This window comes from Gossypium hirsutum, chromosome A08 (assembly GCF_007990345.1).
Source record: "Gossypium hirsutum isolate 1008001.06 chromosome A08, Gossypium_hirsutum_v2.1, whole genome shotgun sequence".
Lineage (NCBI taxonomy): Eukaryota > Viridiplantae > Streptophyta > Magnoliopsida > Malvales > Malvaceae > Gossypium > Gossypium hirsutum.
In genome coordinates this window covers 77,849,945-77,864,206 of record NC_053431.1, presented here as the reverse complement: position 1 = coordinate 77,864,206, position 14,262 = coordinate 77,849,945, and the positions used below count along the sequence as shown (strand labels likewise).

At 36.2% G+C, this 14,262-nt stretch overlaps 2 protein-coding genes across 4 annotated transcripts; one reads left to right on the top strand and one right to left on the bottom strand.

Annotated features, from left to right (window-relative positions):
- The first annotated feature begins 1,562 nt into the window (after window positions 1-1,562).
- Window positions 1,563-3,769, top strand: LOC107945724 (aluminum-activated malate transporter 10). Its single transcript, XM_016879826.2, has 6 exons — window positions 1,563-2,062; window positions 2,136-2,276; window positions 2,389-2,661; window positions 2,762-2,883; window positions 2,970-3,113; window positions 3,197-3,769. Exons 1-6 carry the CDS (start codon window positions 1,720-1,722, stop codon window positions 3,668-3,670), a joined length of 1,497 nt encoding a protein of 498 aa, XP_016735315.2. The 5' UTR covers window positions 1,563-1,719; the 3' UTR covers window positions 3,671-3,769.
- Window positions 3,770-3,822: 53 nt separating this feature from the next.
- Window positions 3,823-5,603, bottom strand: LOC107945732 (protein yippee-like At4g27745). 3 transcript variants are annotated; one of them, XM_016879839.2, is made up of 3 exons: window positions 5,326-5,603; window positions 4,458-4,609; window positions 3,823-4,230 (listed from the first exon to the last, which is right to left on the bottom strand). In XM_016879839.2, the coding sequence occupies exons 2-3, from the start codon at window positions 4,548-4,550 to the stop codon at window positions 4,003-4,005; spliced, it is 321 nt and encodes a 106-aa protein (XP_016735328.1). In that variant the 5' UTR covers window positions 4,551-4,609; window positions 5,326-5,603; the 3' UTR covers window positions 3,823-4,002. The 3 variants fall into 3 exon arrangements, with proteins under 3 accessions (XP_016735328.1, XP_016735335.1, XP_016735333.1); XM_016879846.2 differs by having other exon boundaries at window positions 5,152-5,340; XM_016879844.2 differs by lacking the exon at window positions 5,326-5,603 and adding an exon at window positions 4,695-5,161.
- Between the last annotated feature and the right edge of the window lie 8,659 nt (window positions 5,604-14,262).

Sequence of the window (14,262 nt, the reverse complement as noted above, 5' to 3'; positions counted from 1 at the left end):
AATTTTTAAAAAATTAAATTAAATTTTTATAATTTTAGGGGGCCAAAGTGTAATTTTATCTTTATTAATTTAAAATTTTTAAAAAAATTTAGAGGGCTCAAATAGTAATTTTTTATTTTAGGGGGGTCCGGTCCCATGCTAGCCCCTTCTAGATTCGTCTCTTAGTATAGTATATATAGATTATTAAATCTTTGATTAGATCAATCTTATCTTTTATAAAGCTAGTTCAACTAGCGCGATATCATTTTTTACGTCAAGTAAAGAAACTCTCGATATTGCAATAAAAGCAAGATATGCAAGCAGATTAACTTATCAAATTTTTATTGAAATAAGATTCACACAAGAAAAATCACTTGCTAGGAACATTTCAAAAATATTCGAGTAAAAATATAACTTTCAAATTAAATTCCAAATTAGTTAATTCTACCAAAGTGGGGATGCCATACGCAAAAAAAGGATGTTAGATAGTGGGCAAAAATTCTGATAGCTGAATTATCCTTTCAAATCAGTGCAGTGGAGCTGTGGAAATATTCCAACAATCAGGAGATAAATGCTCTCTCCATTCAGCTGAAATCAGCAAATAAACCCAATCAAAGCCTTTTGTTTAAAATCAGTAATGCCCCACTTTGTTTAAAGTTGGAAACCTTGATGGTCTTATTCATTACCTAATTTACCTTGAGGAAGTGATTTTATATACTGGGGCTATACGTATTTAAGAACCTGTTGCCCCTGATACCTTTTTAACAAAACTTAATAATTAAAATCCACAGGTTCACGTTGGCCTCTCCACTTTAGTTGAAGATCACTGGAGGAGTGAAGCTTTTGTTGCAGTTGCAGAAAGCTGCATGCACTGCAACTAGCCTTTTTTCAGTAACACTAATAACATTTTATAAGCCAAAAATAGGTTAGCAAGATTAAAATGGAGGTTTTCTTTTTCGGTACAAAAGATGCTTCAGCAGACTGGTTAAATGTTTGGTGTTAAACTCCATGTTATCCACCTGAAGATCAACTTATGAGTAATTCAAGATAACTTATATAAGAAAGAAAATAAACTCAAAGATGTTGAAGTGCTTTGTGAAAGGTTCGTGCTCTTCTTAATTATATTATTTGATTTAATCTGCATGCCTGAGAAGGACTCCACTTAGAGTTCCACTAAGGAGGATAGTTGGACAAAGAATGAAAATATTTTGATGGCCTAAATCTTGGTCTTTATATTTTGAATTTAGGACACATTATGTCAGCAGCTCCACAACATAAATTTGGTTCCATAGTTTGTTCCAGTTTCCAAGAGAAAAGCTGCATATTGACATTCATTTTATAACAAATATTATTCTCGTTGCTTGGTGACGATTGTATATCTGGTTATTTAATCCTTCTTACTTTATAAAAGGAGATGTGTCATTTGTAGAGTTAAAAATTAAAAGAAAGGGATGCGTGTTTGCTCAAACTCCTGTCCACATCAAGACCTTATTACCAACCAAAAAAAGTAAGAAAATTGCCTCTAGAATCCCTCAAGCAACAGCTAAATTTTTTAATTTATTTCTATTTTCTTGAAAATATCAGCAACATCCTACTCAACATATCCCTCTTTATATAATCCAATACTCACACTGATTTTGATCATAAAAGCCTCAGCCAAACATTCCATGCAAGTAGGGTGTCTCACTATCTTGGTTTCCTATAGTCAACAACATAGCACCAATCATTTTCTGTCTAAAAATGGCTCCTAGGAAGGAAGTATTTGAGGGAGTGGAATGGAGGATAAGGGTGGCTGCTGATGGCTCATCAGAGGCATTGGTTCCCGCTACTGGGCTTGCAAGAAAGGCCTGGCTTGGAATAAAAGGTCTAATTTCAGGTTTTGCTTTGAAAGTGAGGATGTTTGTGAAGAAAGCATGGGACGTGGGGACTAATGATCCTAGAAAAGTGATCCATTGCATTAAAGTAGGACTGGCACTCGCAATTGTATCATTGTTCTACTTCATGAGGCCTTTGTATGATGGTGTTGGAGGCAATGCTATGTGGGCTGTTATGACAGTTGTGGTAGTATTTGAGCCAACTGTTGGTAAGTCTATATATTTCCAACTTCAAAACACGGTAGTTTTCCCTGAAAATCTCAACATTTACCTCATCACCAGGAGCAACCCTATACAAATGTTTCAACAGAGTTTTAGGGACCTTTCTAGCCGGATTTCTTGCGGTTGGGGTACACTGGGTCGCCAGTCAGTCAGGAGAAAGAGTTGAGCCCTTTGTTGTGGGAGCCTCAGTTTTCCTATTAGGTATATGTTGATTTGGCTTGAATTTTGATAGAAATATCATACATAGTTGCTTTCTTTTCTATTTAGACATTGGTAAACCTTGATTGGTGTTCCCTTTTAATTCCTGCTTCAGCTTCGGCAGCAACCTTCTCTCGACTCATTCCATCAGTAAAGTCCCGGTTTGATTATGGTGCCCTGATCTTCATACTCACCTTCAGCTTCGTTGCAGTATCAGGCTATAGAGTGGATAAATTGTTTGAGCTGACCCATCATAGAATATCCACCATCATCATTGGATCTTCCTTGTGCATACTTGTAATCATGCTTGTCTACCCCATTTGGTCTGGTCAGGAGCTCCATAGCCTGATAGTTCGTAACATGGACAAACTCGCAAATTCCCTGGACGGTTAGTTCTTCCATTTCCCACAGTTCTCGTTCATAACATTAGTATGTTTTTTAAGTCGATAAGGAAATAACCAATCTTTTCCACTATATATGTTTTTCAGGTTGTGTAACACAGTATTTTAATCGGAGTGGGGGAGGTACCAACAGCGAGGAAGAGGCTACTGATAATAAATTGCAAGGCTACAAGTGCGTGCTAAGCTCCAAGGCATCCGAAGAATCTATGGTAAGTGACACGAAGAGTAAATGAAGTTGTGATACTGTAAATGTTCCTTGTTGTAATGTTAGGCATGATCGGTATCATGTGTGCAGGCAAATTTTGGTAGGTGGGAGCCTTCCCATGGCCAGTTCAACTTCCGACATCCGTGGAAACAATACCTAAAAATCGGTGCATCCATGCGCAGTTCTGCTTACTGCATAGAGACTCTCAACAGTTGCATAAAATCAGAAAATCAGGTCAACCAAGTTCACAGACTTAGTTTGATTCCATGATGAAAAATAGAATACTAATTCAGGCTGCCATCACATGTTTTAAACAGGCAGCTAAATTAATAAAGCAGCATCTTGGCAGTGGTTGCTTGAAAGTGAGCTCTAGCTCTTCAAATGTCATAAGGGAGCTTGCAGAAACGGTGAAGATGATGAAGAAGAAATCATCAACGACAGATTTGTTGGCGGAGGAAATGAAGAGCGCAGTGCAAGAGCTCCAGAATGACTTAAAAACGATTCCTCATTTGCTGAATCCATCAGCAATTCCGGGAAACAAAACCTTAGAGACAGCCTGCTCGGAAGCAACAACACCCACAGTCACTCTGATGGAACTCGTACCAGTGGTGACTTTGGCTTCTATACTGATTGAAATTTCTGGGCGGATTGAAGCCCTAGTTGACGCTGTGGAAGAACTAGCCAAGCTAGCTGAATTTGGAATCAATGATGACAAGTCCAAGCACAGCAAAATGACTGATAAAACTGTATCAGATGCAAAGCACATCACCCAGGGGATTTGCTTATACTGACAAGACACAAAACCAAGTCTAGGCTCGGCCCAACACATGTATCCTTGGAAATGGAGTGTACAAAAAACTGCCACTGGAAATATATTTCTTGCCATATTATATGACATGTCTTGTTTCTCAGCACCAATTGTATCAATGAATTAAAAAACGGATTCAAATCATTCACTATTTTATTAACAAAACGAATAACATCCGATCAAGGAACATAGCAAAAAAGCACAGGGAAGAACAATGCATAAAATATTTTCGATTGGGAAGAAGAAAAACACAGAGACATCATCCATATACTTGGTTAATGAGGAGAATCAATCAGAAAACATTCATGGATAACCCTACCAGTTCTCTTTGACAATTTTCAACTTCTCAAGAATGAATTTCCCTTCCTTGTACTTCTGAGTTTCCTCATAAGCCCGCTCATATTTCCAACCCAACACTTCACGGCAATCACAGCAATAGACATCAGCCACTGTGTGGAGACCAGTCATCAATTGTCTATCCTCCTTAGGACCCACCATTATGTTAGTTGCATGGGAGAACAAAAAGGCTCGACCATTTCTCCCCTAAAATTCACATTGTAAATCAACGTTTGCAACATATATCTAATACAATGCTTTCGGCAAAACAGCTTTGCTTTACAAGGTTGAACCTAATGCAACATATAGTCCCACCAAAGTGACAGAAAAGACATTTAATCTTTCATTTCCCTGATAGCTTCTGAAAGAGATCATCATATATAACCTTTAATTGAAAGAGTACAGCAGACAATATTTTTTATCGAATTCATTACCTGAAAGGACTTGGATATAACATCATCGTGAAGGGCAATTTGGTTTCTGCAATTGCAGCAACTATACAACCTTGGCCCGACCATTTCCTCCATTTAGCAACTACACTCAACTCGTTGCCTCTCTCACACAAACAGAATACCTTTTCAGAAATCTGAAGAAAACAATCAAAAGACAGTGATCAGTGTTCAAACCCAAATCAATCACAGCAATGATGATAAGATTAATCAAAAGCTCACCTTGTATACACCAACAAACTATACAATCTACTACAACACCCGCTACAACCAAAACAGTATACTTGAAATGTAAACCAAAAAAGGGGAAAAAAAAGTGAGCATTTATGTAACTAATGATCTAAGATAAGGAAAATGATGGATAACAAGACTGATAAAGACAGCAGCAGTGCCATGAATTCACTTTTGATAATGGATCAAAGAAGATACCCGGTTTAACAATAAGAAAAAATCAGGTTCAATAAACAAGTTGAAAGCTAAAAATTCACTAAGTGAAACTAGCTTCCGATACAAAAGAAAGAAGGATAATCAATGGGAATTATGATAAAAAAATAACGTAAACAAGTAAAGTCCCAAAGTAGAGCCCAGATTTTGAAGAACAAGAGAGAAAATAAGTAACCCTGCAATTGAAAAGAAGAGCTAAAGCAGAGAGAATCACATGAAAAAGATCTACACTAACCAGAGCAGACGAACCCAGAAATCAGAAGAAAGCTAAAGAAAAACCCATTATTGTCAGACAATGATTGATGACAATGCAACGATCAATAGAGAAGATGATAGAAAGAAGACGAAAAAGGGATAAAGGGAAAATGAAAGGCACGTCTTGACTTTTCTTTTAGTGTTGGGTACGAACCTGGTCAGAGACTCATGAGTTCCATGCTTTTTGGTGTTGTTGTTGATGATGAAGGTTCTCAATCCAAACTTGTTTGTCTCTCAACAATAAAGTTGTGCGTGAAGTTTGCTGGGTTTTTTCGATTTTTCCGATTAGAGGACATTGGAGGTTTTCGTTCATCTTCATCAGATTGACATGGGACTCTGTGCAAATTACCAATCTGCCATTTTTTGATTTTCATGTAAGGTTAATTTAAATGAAAATGCTGAAAAAAAATTTCACTAAAGTCGCAATAGCTTGTAGGACACCTTTTCCTTTAATGTTATTTTTTTTGGGACACGTTTTCTTTTAATGTTATTTTTTAAACAGTAACTTTTTCAATGCCTATTAAAATTTAACACCCATAAAAATTATAATATAAACCTTTTAAACCTTTCCTTCTTTTCACCCAAATACTCTATACTTATTCTTTCTTTCTAAATTCTCAATCTTCAATCTTTTATCTTCAATTTTCAATTTTATATTTTCAATCTTCACATTTAAATTTCTAATTTCTAATTTCTAATTTTTAATTTTTAATTTTCAATCATCAATTTTTTTTTAAATTCTTTTCTTCTTTTGAATTTTATTCTCTTCAATTTTATTCTTAAAATATTTTAAATGACAAATCAACTTATTCGTTTGGATGACAAGCATATCTTCGATTTTCAATTACAAATGGTAAGTAAATTTATTAAATTATTTAACTTTAAGTAAATTTATTAAATTATTTAACTTTAAATAGTTAATTATTATTCTGTTTAAATTATTAATTTTTTATATTTGTATACTTAGCCCGAAGATCAGATTTTGGAGACGTACATAAGCAACTTAAGTAAAAGTGCACTGAAGGTCGTTCATGGACACTTGTGAGATGCATGTTTTTTATATGCGACTCGCATGCTCGGGGGGGGGGCTAAATTGTATCCCCAATCATCAGTGCTTTGATCGAGAGATAGAGACCGAAGGCCCACACGTTCTATCACCCTTACGGCGAGTGTACAATTACACTCGAGGACATTAGTCTACAACTCGGTCTACTGATCGATGGGGATGTCGTTACGGGGCCAGTTGTTAGTGTTGATTGGACTGCAACATGCAAGTAACTGTTAGTGAATGTGTTGAACAAAATTAGGGGTAGCTGGATTGAGCTGAGATGGTTGGAGGACAACTTCCAAACTATCGAGGATTCAACGAGTGAAGTCACAAAGAAACAATTTGCATGCACATTCATCTTGAGGTTGATCGGGGGTCTGCTAATGCCAAATAAATATCACAATCTGGTGCATTTGAGGTGGCTACTACTACTAGCCAACTTGAAGGAATCAGAACGACTTAGTTAAGGATTTGCGGTGATGGTGACATTGTACCAAGAAATGTGTTGAGCCCCGATATTAGATAAAACCAAAATCAACAACTGCATGCTCCTTCTCCAATCCTGGGCATGGTATCGACTACCATATTTATGCCCCTGAGTGGAACTCCCTTACAAATCTCCACTCGTCATATGGTAAAATTCATTCCACAAAATCATTATCATTTTTATTTTTCATTGTTGTAATTTTTAAATAACATATTATTTGAATAGGTGGAATAATCTCGCGAGACACAACGATATACTGACGGAGCTCGAGGATATCTGACTAACTCTAGATCAAGAAACTGAAGACAATGTTAATTTATCAATTTCAAAGTTATATAATATGTATTCTAGCACTTAAAATTAAATATTACGTACGTATTAAAAATTATAAATTCTTAATGCAATTTTTATAGATACATATACGGATCCGAGGATTCAAGAATGCATCCTGATCGAATTTTTAGCCAATACAACATCTAGCACGTCAAAGTGCCAAGATTGACTTGCGAGAGAGACTTGAAGAAGATTGAACATCCTTATACAAAAAGTATATCGAGATTGGAAGCGTAGATATGATTTCTTACCAACGTGTAAACCATTTCTCACACTGGAGTTGGCGACGTCTTCGTATTACATTGGTTGGTTCAAGCTTAACGACAAGCAATATCTACTATCAGATTTAGAGAAGAGTAGGCAACGTCACCTTAGGAGGCCAAGACAAGGGCCCATCAATCCTAGGTCGAGAGATGGAGACGCGGTGGGATCAACATATGCTCCATCTAGATTAGAAGACCCAACTACCGTGCAACCTCTCGATCAATCTGCTTCATTTATTTTACTTTACCTAGTTTTTTTTGTCACAACCATCACAGCACACACACACACACACACACACTCATTCTTCATATCATCACCTTTAGTTTTGGTTTATTTTACACAACCACCACAACACTCAACATCAGTTTATTTTACACAAACACCATATCATGCCCCATCATTCCCTGCATCAACACTTTCTTTAGGGATATACTATGCATGAACGTCACACACCATGCCATATTACATGTCGATCCTGCCAACAACACCGAAACAATTGATATCGCCTTCAGTTCCCACCTTTTATCTGCAAGTGGGTCAGGCGACACCATATAGTAGTTCATTGATAGTGTCACAAACACCACCAGCATCGTTATTCTACCAATGTGGATTATCCTCACAACCACCAACTCAGCCCGATAGGGATCCAAGATGAGCGGCTAGGACATTATGGCTGAATCTAGCGATGTCATTTGATAGGGTGATTGAAACTAAGTTGACGATAAAAACCATTTCCGTTTACTAACTCAGAACATTTAACTAACTCAGAATAGCGCATGTCTGTTGATTTGTCTCAAACTTATCTTTTTAGCGGAAGCATTGGAAATCAATCATTCTTAAGTAAAATCGTTCATTTTATGGAAAACCTTAGTTTTTAGAAAATTCGTATTTTGTTAAGGTTGTAGTTGTAAGTTCGTAAAAGCAGTTAAAATTTCCTAAGTTAAAGTAAAACAATCCATAAAGTCCAACTACATAAAAATACCCCATAAACAAATAAAACCATAAACGAAAGTAAGTAATTTAAAATATGTGTGGCCATCGTCAAATCCTCCGCTGCACCAAACCATCAAGTCTGGGGATTAGCTATACAAATTAATAGGAAGGGGTGAGTTTACGTAAACTCAATGTGTAATCCCCACAAAAAACATGGATACAGTCAATTAGCAGTAAACAGTCAAATGCAGTCGAGGGCCTAAGCCTAGTACAGTTTCAGTAGTAGTTTGAGCTTTAGCCCATTTTAGTTTAGTATCAGATATGCATTAGGGCTTTAGCCTATCACAGTAACAGTAATGTAAATAATAATCAGTGAATAGAGTCCTACCCACTAGCCTCTACACACCATCTTTGTCCATCCCTACACTCCATGTGGTACCGAATGTGGCACATATTCAGTATATTGCAGCTGAGCTGCCAGATAATAGGACTGAAGCATTTCAGTACACTTCCTCCAAATATCATCATCCTATCCTAATGGAATGCAAATATACAATATGTCATGCTTTCCTGCAACCATCAGTCATACATATACATATATATCGGTAATCATGCATAATTTATCATGCATTACTTACACTCAAATCATACATTTAGGGGTCTAGGTAATGCTTACTGACCCAATAGTAGGTTTATAGTCGACTTGGGCGACCCGTGCAACCCTAGGAAACATTTTAGATAAATGGGCTCACACGCCCATGTGGCTTACCCGAGTGGGCCAATACACCCGTGTGGCCCATACAGCCCAATTTGGCCTTGGCCGTGCGGATCACACGGCCTGGCCCAAAATCCCACATGCCCTTGTGGACTACCTATGTGGACCCACGTGCCCGTGTAGCCCACACGACACAAATCAGTCTAGCTCGTATGTGGCACACGATTTACCTGGCCATTAACGGTCGTGTCTTGTGTGCACAGCCTAGCATCGTTGATCACACACCAGTGTTATGGCACATGGCCTACCATACGGGGTAGCCACACGCCCGTGTGGCATCAATAGTGGGGTTTTCGGCTTTTACTAAAACCCTATTTTTTACATTTCGGGTACACAACTGGTACTATTTCGATATAAAACCACTCCCGAGATCACAAGCACCTAAGATTGACCAACAAATCACTCAATTAGCCATTTTAGCACCAAACTAAATCGAACTTGAATCAAGTTATTCATCCATAGAACAACTAAACCTTACCTTTGATCGAATAACAGTACTTCCCACAGAACTAAGTCTCTATCAACGATTTTGAGCCTCTGAAACTTCACCTAGTTAGCATTAACGACATATATTAATTACAAAATTAACAAACAAAAACCAAACCATCTTACCAAAAATTACTGATTCAAAACGTAATCAAAAGTTGTACAATAGAGAGATGAGTTTGGAAGGAAAAATGAACAGGGAGAAAGGGAAAAGGTAGAAACTGCATAAAGGAAACAGAATATGAGCTTTTTGCAGAGAAATGTCAAAAACTGAATAGCAAATTTGACAGGAGTGAGAATTTTCGAAAAAGAATAAAATAAAAAAGATAATCTCAACAACTGTGACAGCCTTAATTTGACCTTAGTCGGAATGTGGTTTCGGGACCACAAAATCGAGTCATAAAATTTATAAAAAAATAATTTTTATATCTTCTATGTGTGATAGTGCATGTGTGAAAATTTTGATGTTTTAATTTAGTCATATGAATGTGAATTTCACTTGAAAGGACTTAGTTGAGAAACTTAGAAAATATGTTAGGAAAATGTGTGAGGACCAAATAATTTTCAAAGTATGAAAGTTTGGGTTTGCATGGCAAAATGCCCAATATGCATTAAGTGGCCGGCCAAGTAATGATGTTCCTCCACTAAGTTTAATTTAATCATAATATTATATTGATAAGTGATTATAATATCATAAATAATATGAATAAAAAATAAAAATAGGAATAAAAGAAGAAATTAAAAATAAGTGTTCATCTTCTTCTTCTAGCAAAAACCGAAACAAAAGGAAAGAAAAAGAGAAATTACACTAAGGCAATTCGGCACCCTCTTTTGCTAGTTGGAGGTAAGTTTTGAAGTGATTTTGAAATCTTTTTATGTGTTTAAGTTAATTGTTAAATGCATTTCTTGGCCATGTCAAGAAAATCAAATTTCTATGGTGGTTTGGGCACTAGGCCGTGTATCAAGATGTTAGAATTAGAGGTTGTTTTCATGTTGAATTGAATAAGTAGATGTTAGAATGAGGTTAATCTTGTTGAATTGTTAGTTGGGTAATACTTTGTGCATTCGAACATATGTGGTTTAAATGGAATGTTCATTTTATTTTTACTTTCTTGTATGAAAAATGGTTCAAATAAGTGTTAAGGCCGAATGAGTCACGGTAGATTAGTTAAAGTGCAAAATTCATGTTTATAGGGTAAATTGAGCAATTGACCGAGATATGGATGAAGGAATAAGATTTATATTTTTTTTTTATGTTTTAGGAGTGAAAGGCAAAATGAAAATTGAGTAAGTTTTAATGTGCATATTTTAGTTTAAGTGCTATGGAGAATTTGGCTAAAATAGTTTGGTATGTGTGTTTGCCGAATTTAAATTAAGATTGTTTGAGTGACTTAATTTAGGTATTAGAAATTTATTTGAGTGATTACAATGGGCATTAAGATGTTGAACTCATGAGATTAGAAGTATATGAGCTTGATAGTATTTGAATGAATATAAATTGGGGCTACGATGATTGAGTTATTTTATTTGCTTAGTTGGAGCTCAAGATCAAAGGGAGCCAAGTTCGGCCAAAGGGAAAGCGAAAGCAGTTGAGTAGCCGAACGGAGTTGTTCATCCGACTAAAAAGGTAAGTTCTTAAGTAATTTAAGTTACAGTTAATATTGCACATAAATGACACAAAATAAGTTGGATAAGATACCATGGTATGTATGAGTTTTTGCAAATCGAATGTGAGATTTTTGACCTATTTATGATATTGTGGTAGCTATAGATAAGAAATTTCAGCACTATGTGTGCAAGGTTATGCGGCACTATGTGTGTAAAAACTAAGTGGCACTATGTGTGCGAGATTACATGGCACTATGTGTGCGAGAAAACGTGGCACTATGTGTGCGAATAAGTAAGAGCACTATGTGTGCGGACTTTCAAATCGAGCACTAAGTGTGTGATATCGATCGTGGAGAATTACTTGTGCAAATGAAAATTCATTAAAACATTAAATTGGGAGTAATGAAATGTGCATGGATACTAGACATGGGATTTGATTTTAATTTGTATATTAATATATAATGCTTAGGAAGAGAGAAAGAAGAGAAAGGTAATCGGCTCAATTAGTATATATATTTAAACAAAGATATAAAGTAGAGATAAATGAATCTAAATGGATTGGAGATTGAATTGATAGATGGAGCGGCTTGATTTGTGCTTATTTAAATAATTGGACATTGTATGTCATTTACATATACGCCAATGATTTGTATATGACATTTACCATGGTATTTTCAATTTGTGATTAAATGGTGTTGGAGTACATAGTGAATTCGGGTAAGTATGTACCAAATTCATAATGCACATATGTGACATAAGATTTCCTTGTGATATCATGTTTGAATTCGGCTAGTATTGGATTGAAATTTTATTTTTGTTAAGATAATCAGATTATTACATTCTTGAAATTTCTTAGGACTTATTGAGTTAATAACTCACTTGGTGTGTTTATTGGTTTTGTATAGATCATCTTGTCGAGGAAAGCTTGGAACTGTTACGAAGTCATCGCATCTTTTGACAACCTTTTTGGTGCCTTTGTTTAAAACTCTAGTAGACATTATGGCATGTATAGGATAATATTTTGGGAGGTTCATATTTTGATAATATTGTATATATAAAGCCATGCGAATATGACTAAAGTCCTATGTATGGATTTGATAATGGTTTAGATATAAATCTTGAAGTGTTAATCAACTTGACATATAAGTTCATATTTGTGATATGAGTGTAATTATGTTATGCTTGAACTAACATATTAAGCAGTTGGGATATATATTATGTATGGGTATTCGGTCAAGAGGAGAAAAATCACCAAATGAATAGAAAAGTTTTAGTTGTATGATGTTATTCATTTAAGCTCAAGACTTTACACTTTTACTCTTTTGTATGCGCATACTATAGAAGTCACTCATGGAAACATGCTATTACTGTTATAATTATTTAATTACATTGGATTTGAAATTATTGAAATTTAAAAGTGCAAATCTGATTCTTATGTATGCGAAACGTTCTATAGAGGAGTTGAGCAGGTTATGTTATGTGACCCTACTCCATCAATGGACACGGGTATTTGGGTATTACAACAACTCCGAGATCCCTCAAATCTCTCTACTAAACCCACTACCCAAACTCTCAGTTTAACTAAAACTCTATCCACTAACAGAGCCAAAAATATAACACACTTGCTAAAGTAGGGATTCAAACACCTGCCTATCAGTAAACTAACATTCCACTTAACCACCAGACCAGTAGGCCTATTCTGATATGGTTTTACGAATAACTTAATATAAGCCCATTGCATAGAGGTAGAACTTAATTCCAAAAATAATCAAAATTTGCTAAAGCCAAGGCTTGAACTTGGGACCTCACACACACACCCAGAACACTTAACCATTGGAGCAGACACACAGTTGTCTCAATTACTTATAGAAACAGAAACAAATATTTTGAGGTGTTACAACTCTACCTCCTAAAATAAAATTTCAGCCTCAAAATTTACCTGATCAGAATAGATGAGGATACTACTGACGCATCGTGTCCTTAGGCTCCGACGTGGCCTTCTCAGTGCTATGATTCCACCACAGCACCTTCACTAATGGAATAGACTTCCTTTGAAGAACCTTCTTCTATGGCGAGACCTTAAGAAAAATGAAGTCCCCCACAGAATACTCAATCTCACATCTTTTCAAATCAGCATAAGACTTCTGTATATCAGAAGTCGCTTTCCGATAATCCCTAATCAGTTGAACCTTATCCTCAGTCTTGGAAATCAACTCAGGACCCAACACTCGATGTTCACCCAACTCAATCCAACACAAAGGAGTATGACACTTACGACTATACAGAGCCTCGTAAGGTGCCATCTGAATGCTAGATTGAAAGCTGTTATTATAGGCGAACTCTGCTAATGGCAGATAATCCTCCCAATTGCCTCAAAAGTCGATAAGATAGCTCTTCAACATATCCTCTTGTATTTGAATACCCTCTCAGATTGACCATCGGTTTGAGGATGGAACTCGGTACTAAAGTCCAATCTCGAACCCAGAGCTTCATGTAACTTTTTTCATAACTGAGACGTGAAGTGAGGATCCCTATCAGAAATAATTGAGACCGGTACCCCCTGCAGTCTCACTATCTCAGAGGTGTAGATCTTTGCCAACTTCTGAAGAGAATAGTCGGTCCTGTAACACCCCTATCTCGTAACCGTCGCCAGAATAGGTAAGGGGCATTACCGGACTTGTAACTCATGTCAGAACAGTAAAATTTTGAACTTTTTCTTGAAATAAAGATCGTTCATTTAAATAAGTACTAAGCACAACCAGAGGTAAAATTTAAACTTCACTAAGTAAACATTCAAAAGATGCCATTTTCGCATGGCTTATATACATTAACCAAAAATATTCTTCCACCACTAGTCTATTCTATACATGCCATAAAATAATTTTAAACATAACAGTAACAAGCGGTGGATAGTGATAGTGTGACTAGTTGCTGACGATCCCCGAGCCTGTAGCTTTGCAATGAGATCTATAAAACAGAGGAAACAGAGTAAACGGAGTAAGCATTACAATGCTTAGTAAGTTTTAAGCAGTGTCAACAGATAACAATCAAATTATAACATAGTTGTTCGTATATTTTATTTCACTCTTCCTTCGGGCATGCCATCCCTTTACCGAATATGCACAACTCATCTTATACAATAGGCAGTTAAACTCTC

Bases quoted from the DNA above. Each gene is read 5' to 3' on its own strand.
- LOC107945732 (XM_016879839.2), bottom strand. From the start codon at position 4,550: ATGGAGGAAATGGTCGGGCCAAGGTTGTATAGTTGCTGCAATTGCAGA. The intron at 4,231-4,457 runs GTAATGAATTCG...TGTGAATTTTAG, and splicing joins TTATATCCAAGTCCTTTCAG to GGGAGAAATGGTCGAGCCTT.
- LOC107945724 (XM_016879826.2), top strand. From the start codon at position 1,720: ATGGCTCCTAGGAAGGAAGTATTTGAGGGAGTGGAATGGAGGATAAGG. The intron at 2,063-2,135 runs GTAAGTCTATAT...CCTCATCACCAG, and splicing joins AGTATTTGAGCCAACTGTTG to GAGCAACCCTATACAAATGT. The intron at 2,884-2,969 runs GTAAGTGACACG...TCATGTGTGCAG, and splicing joins AGGCATCCGAAGAATCTATG to GCAAATTTTGGTAGGTGGGA.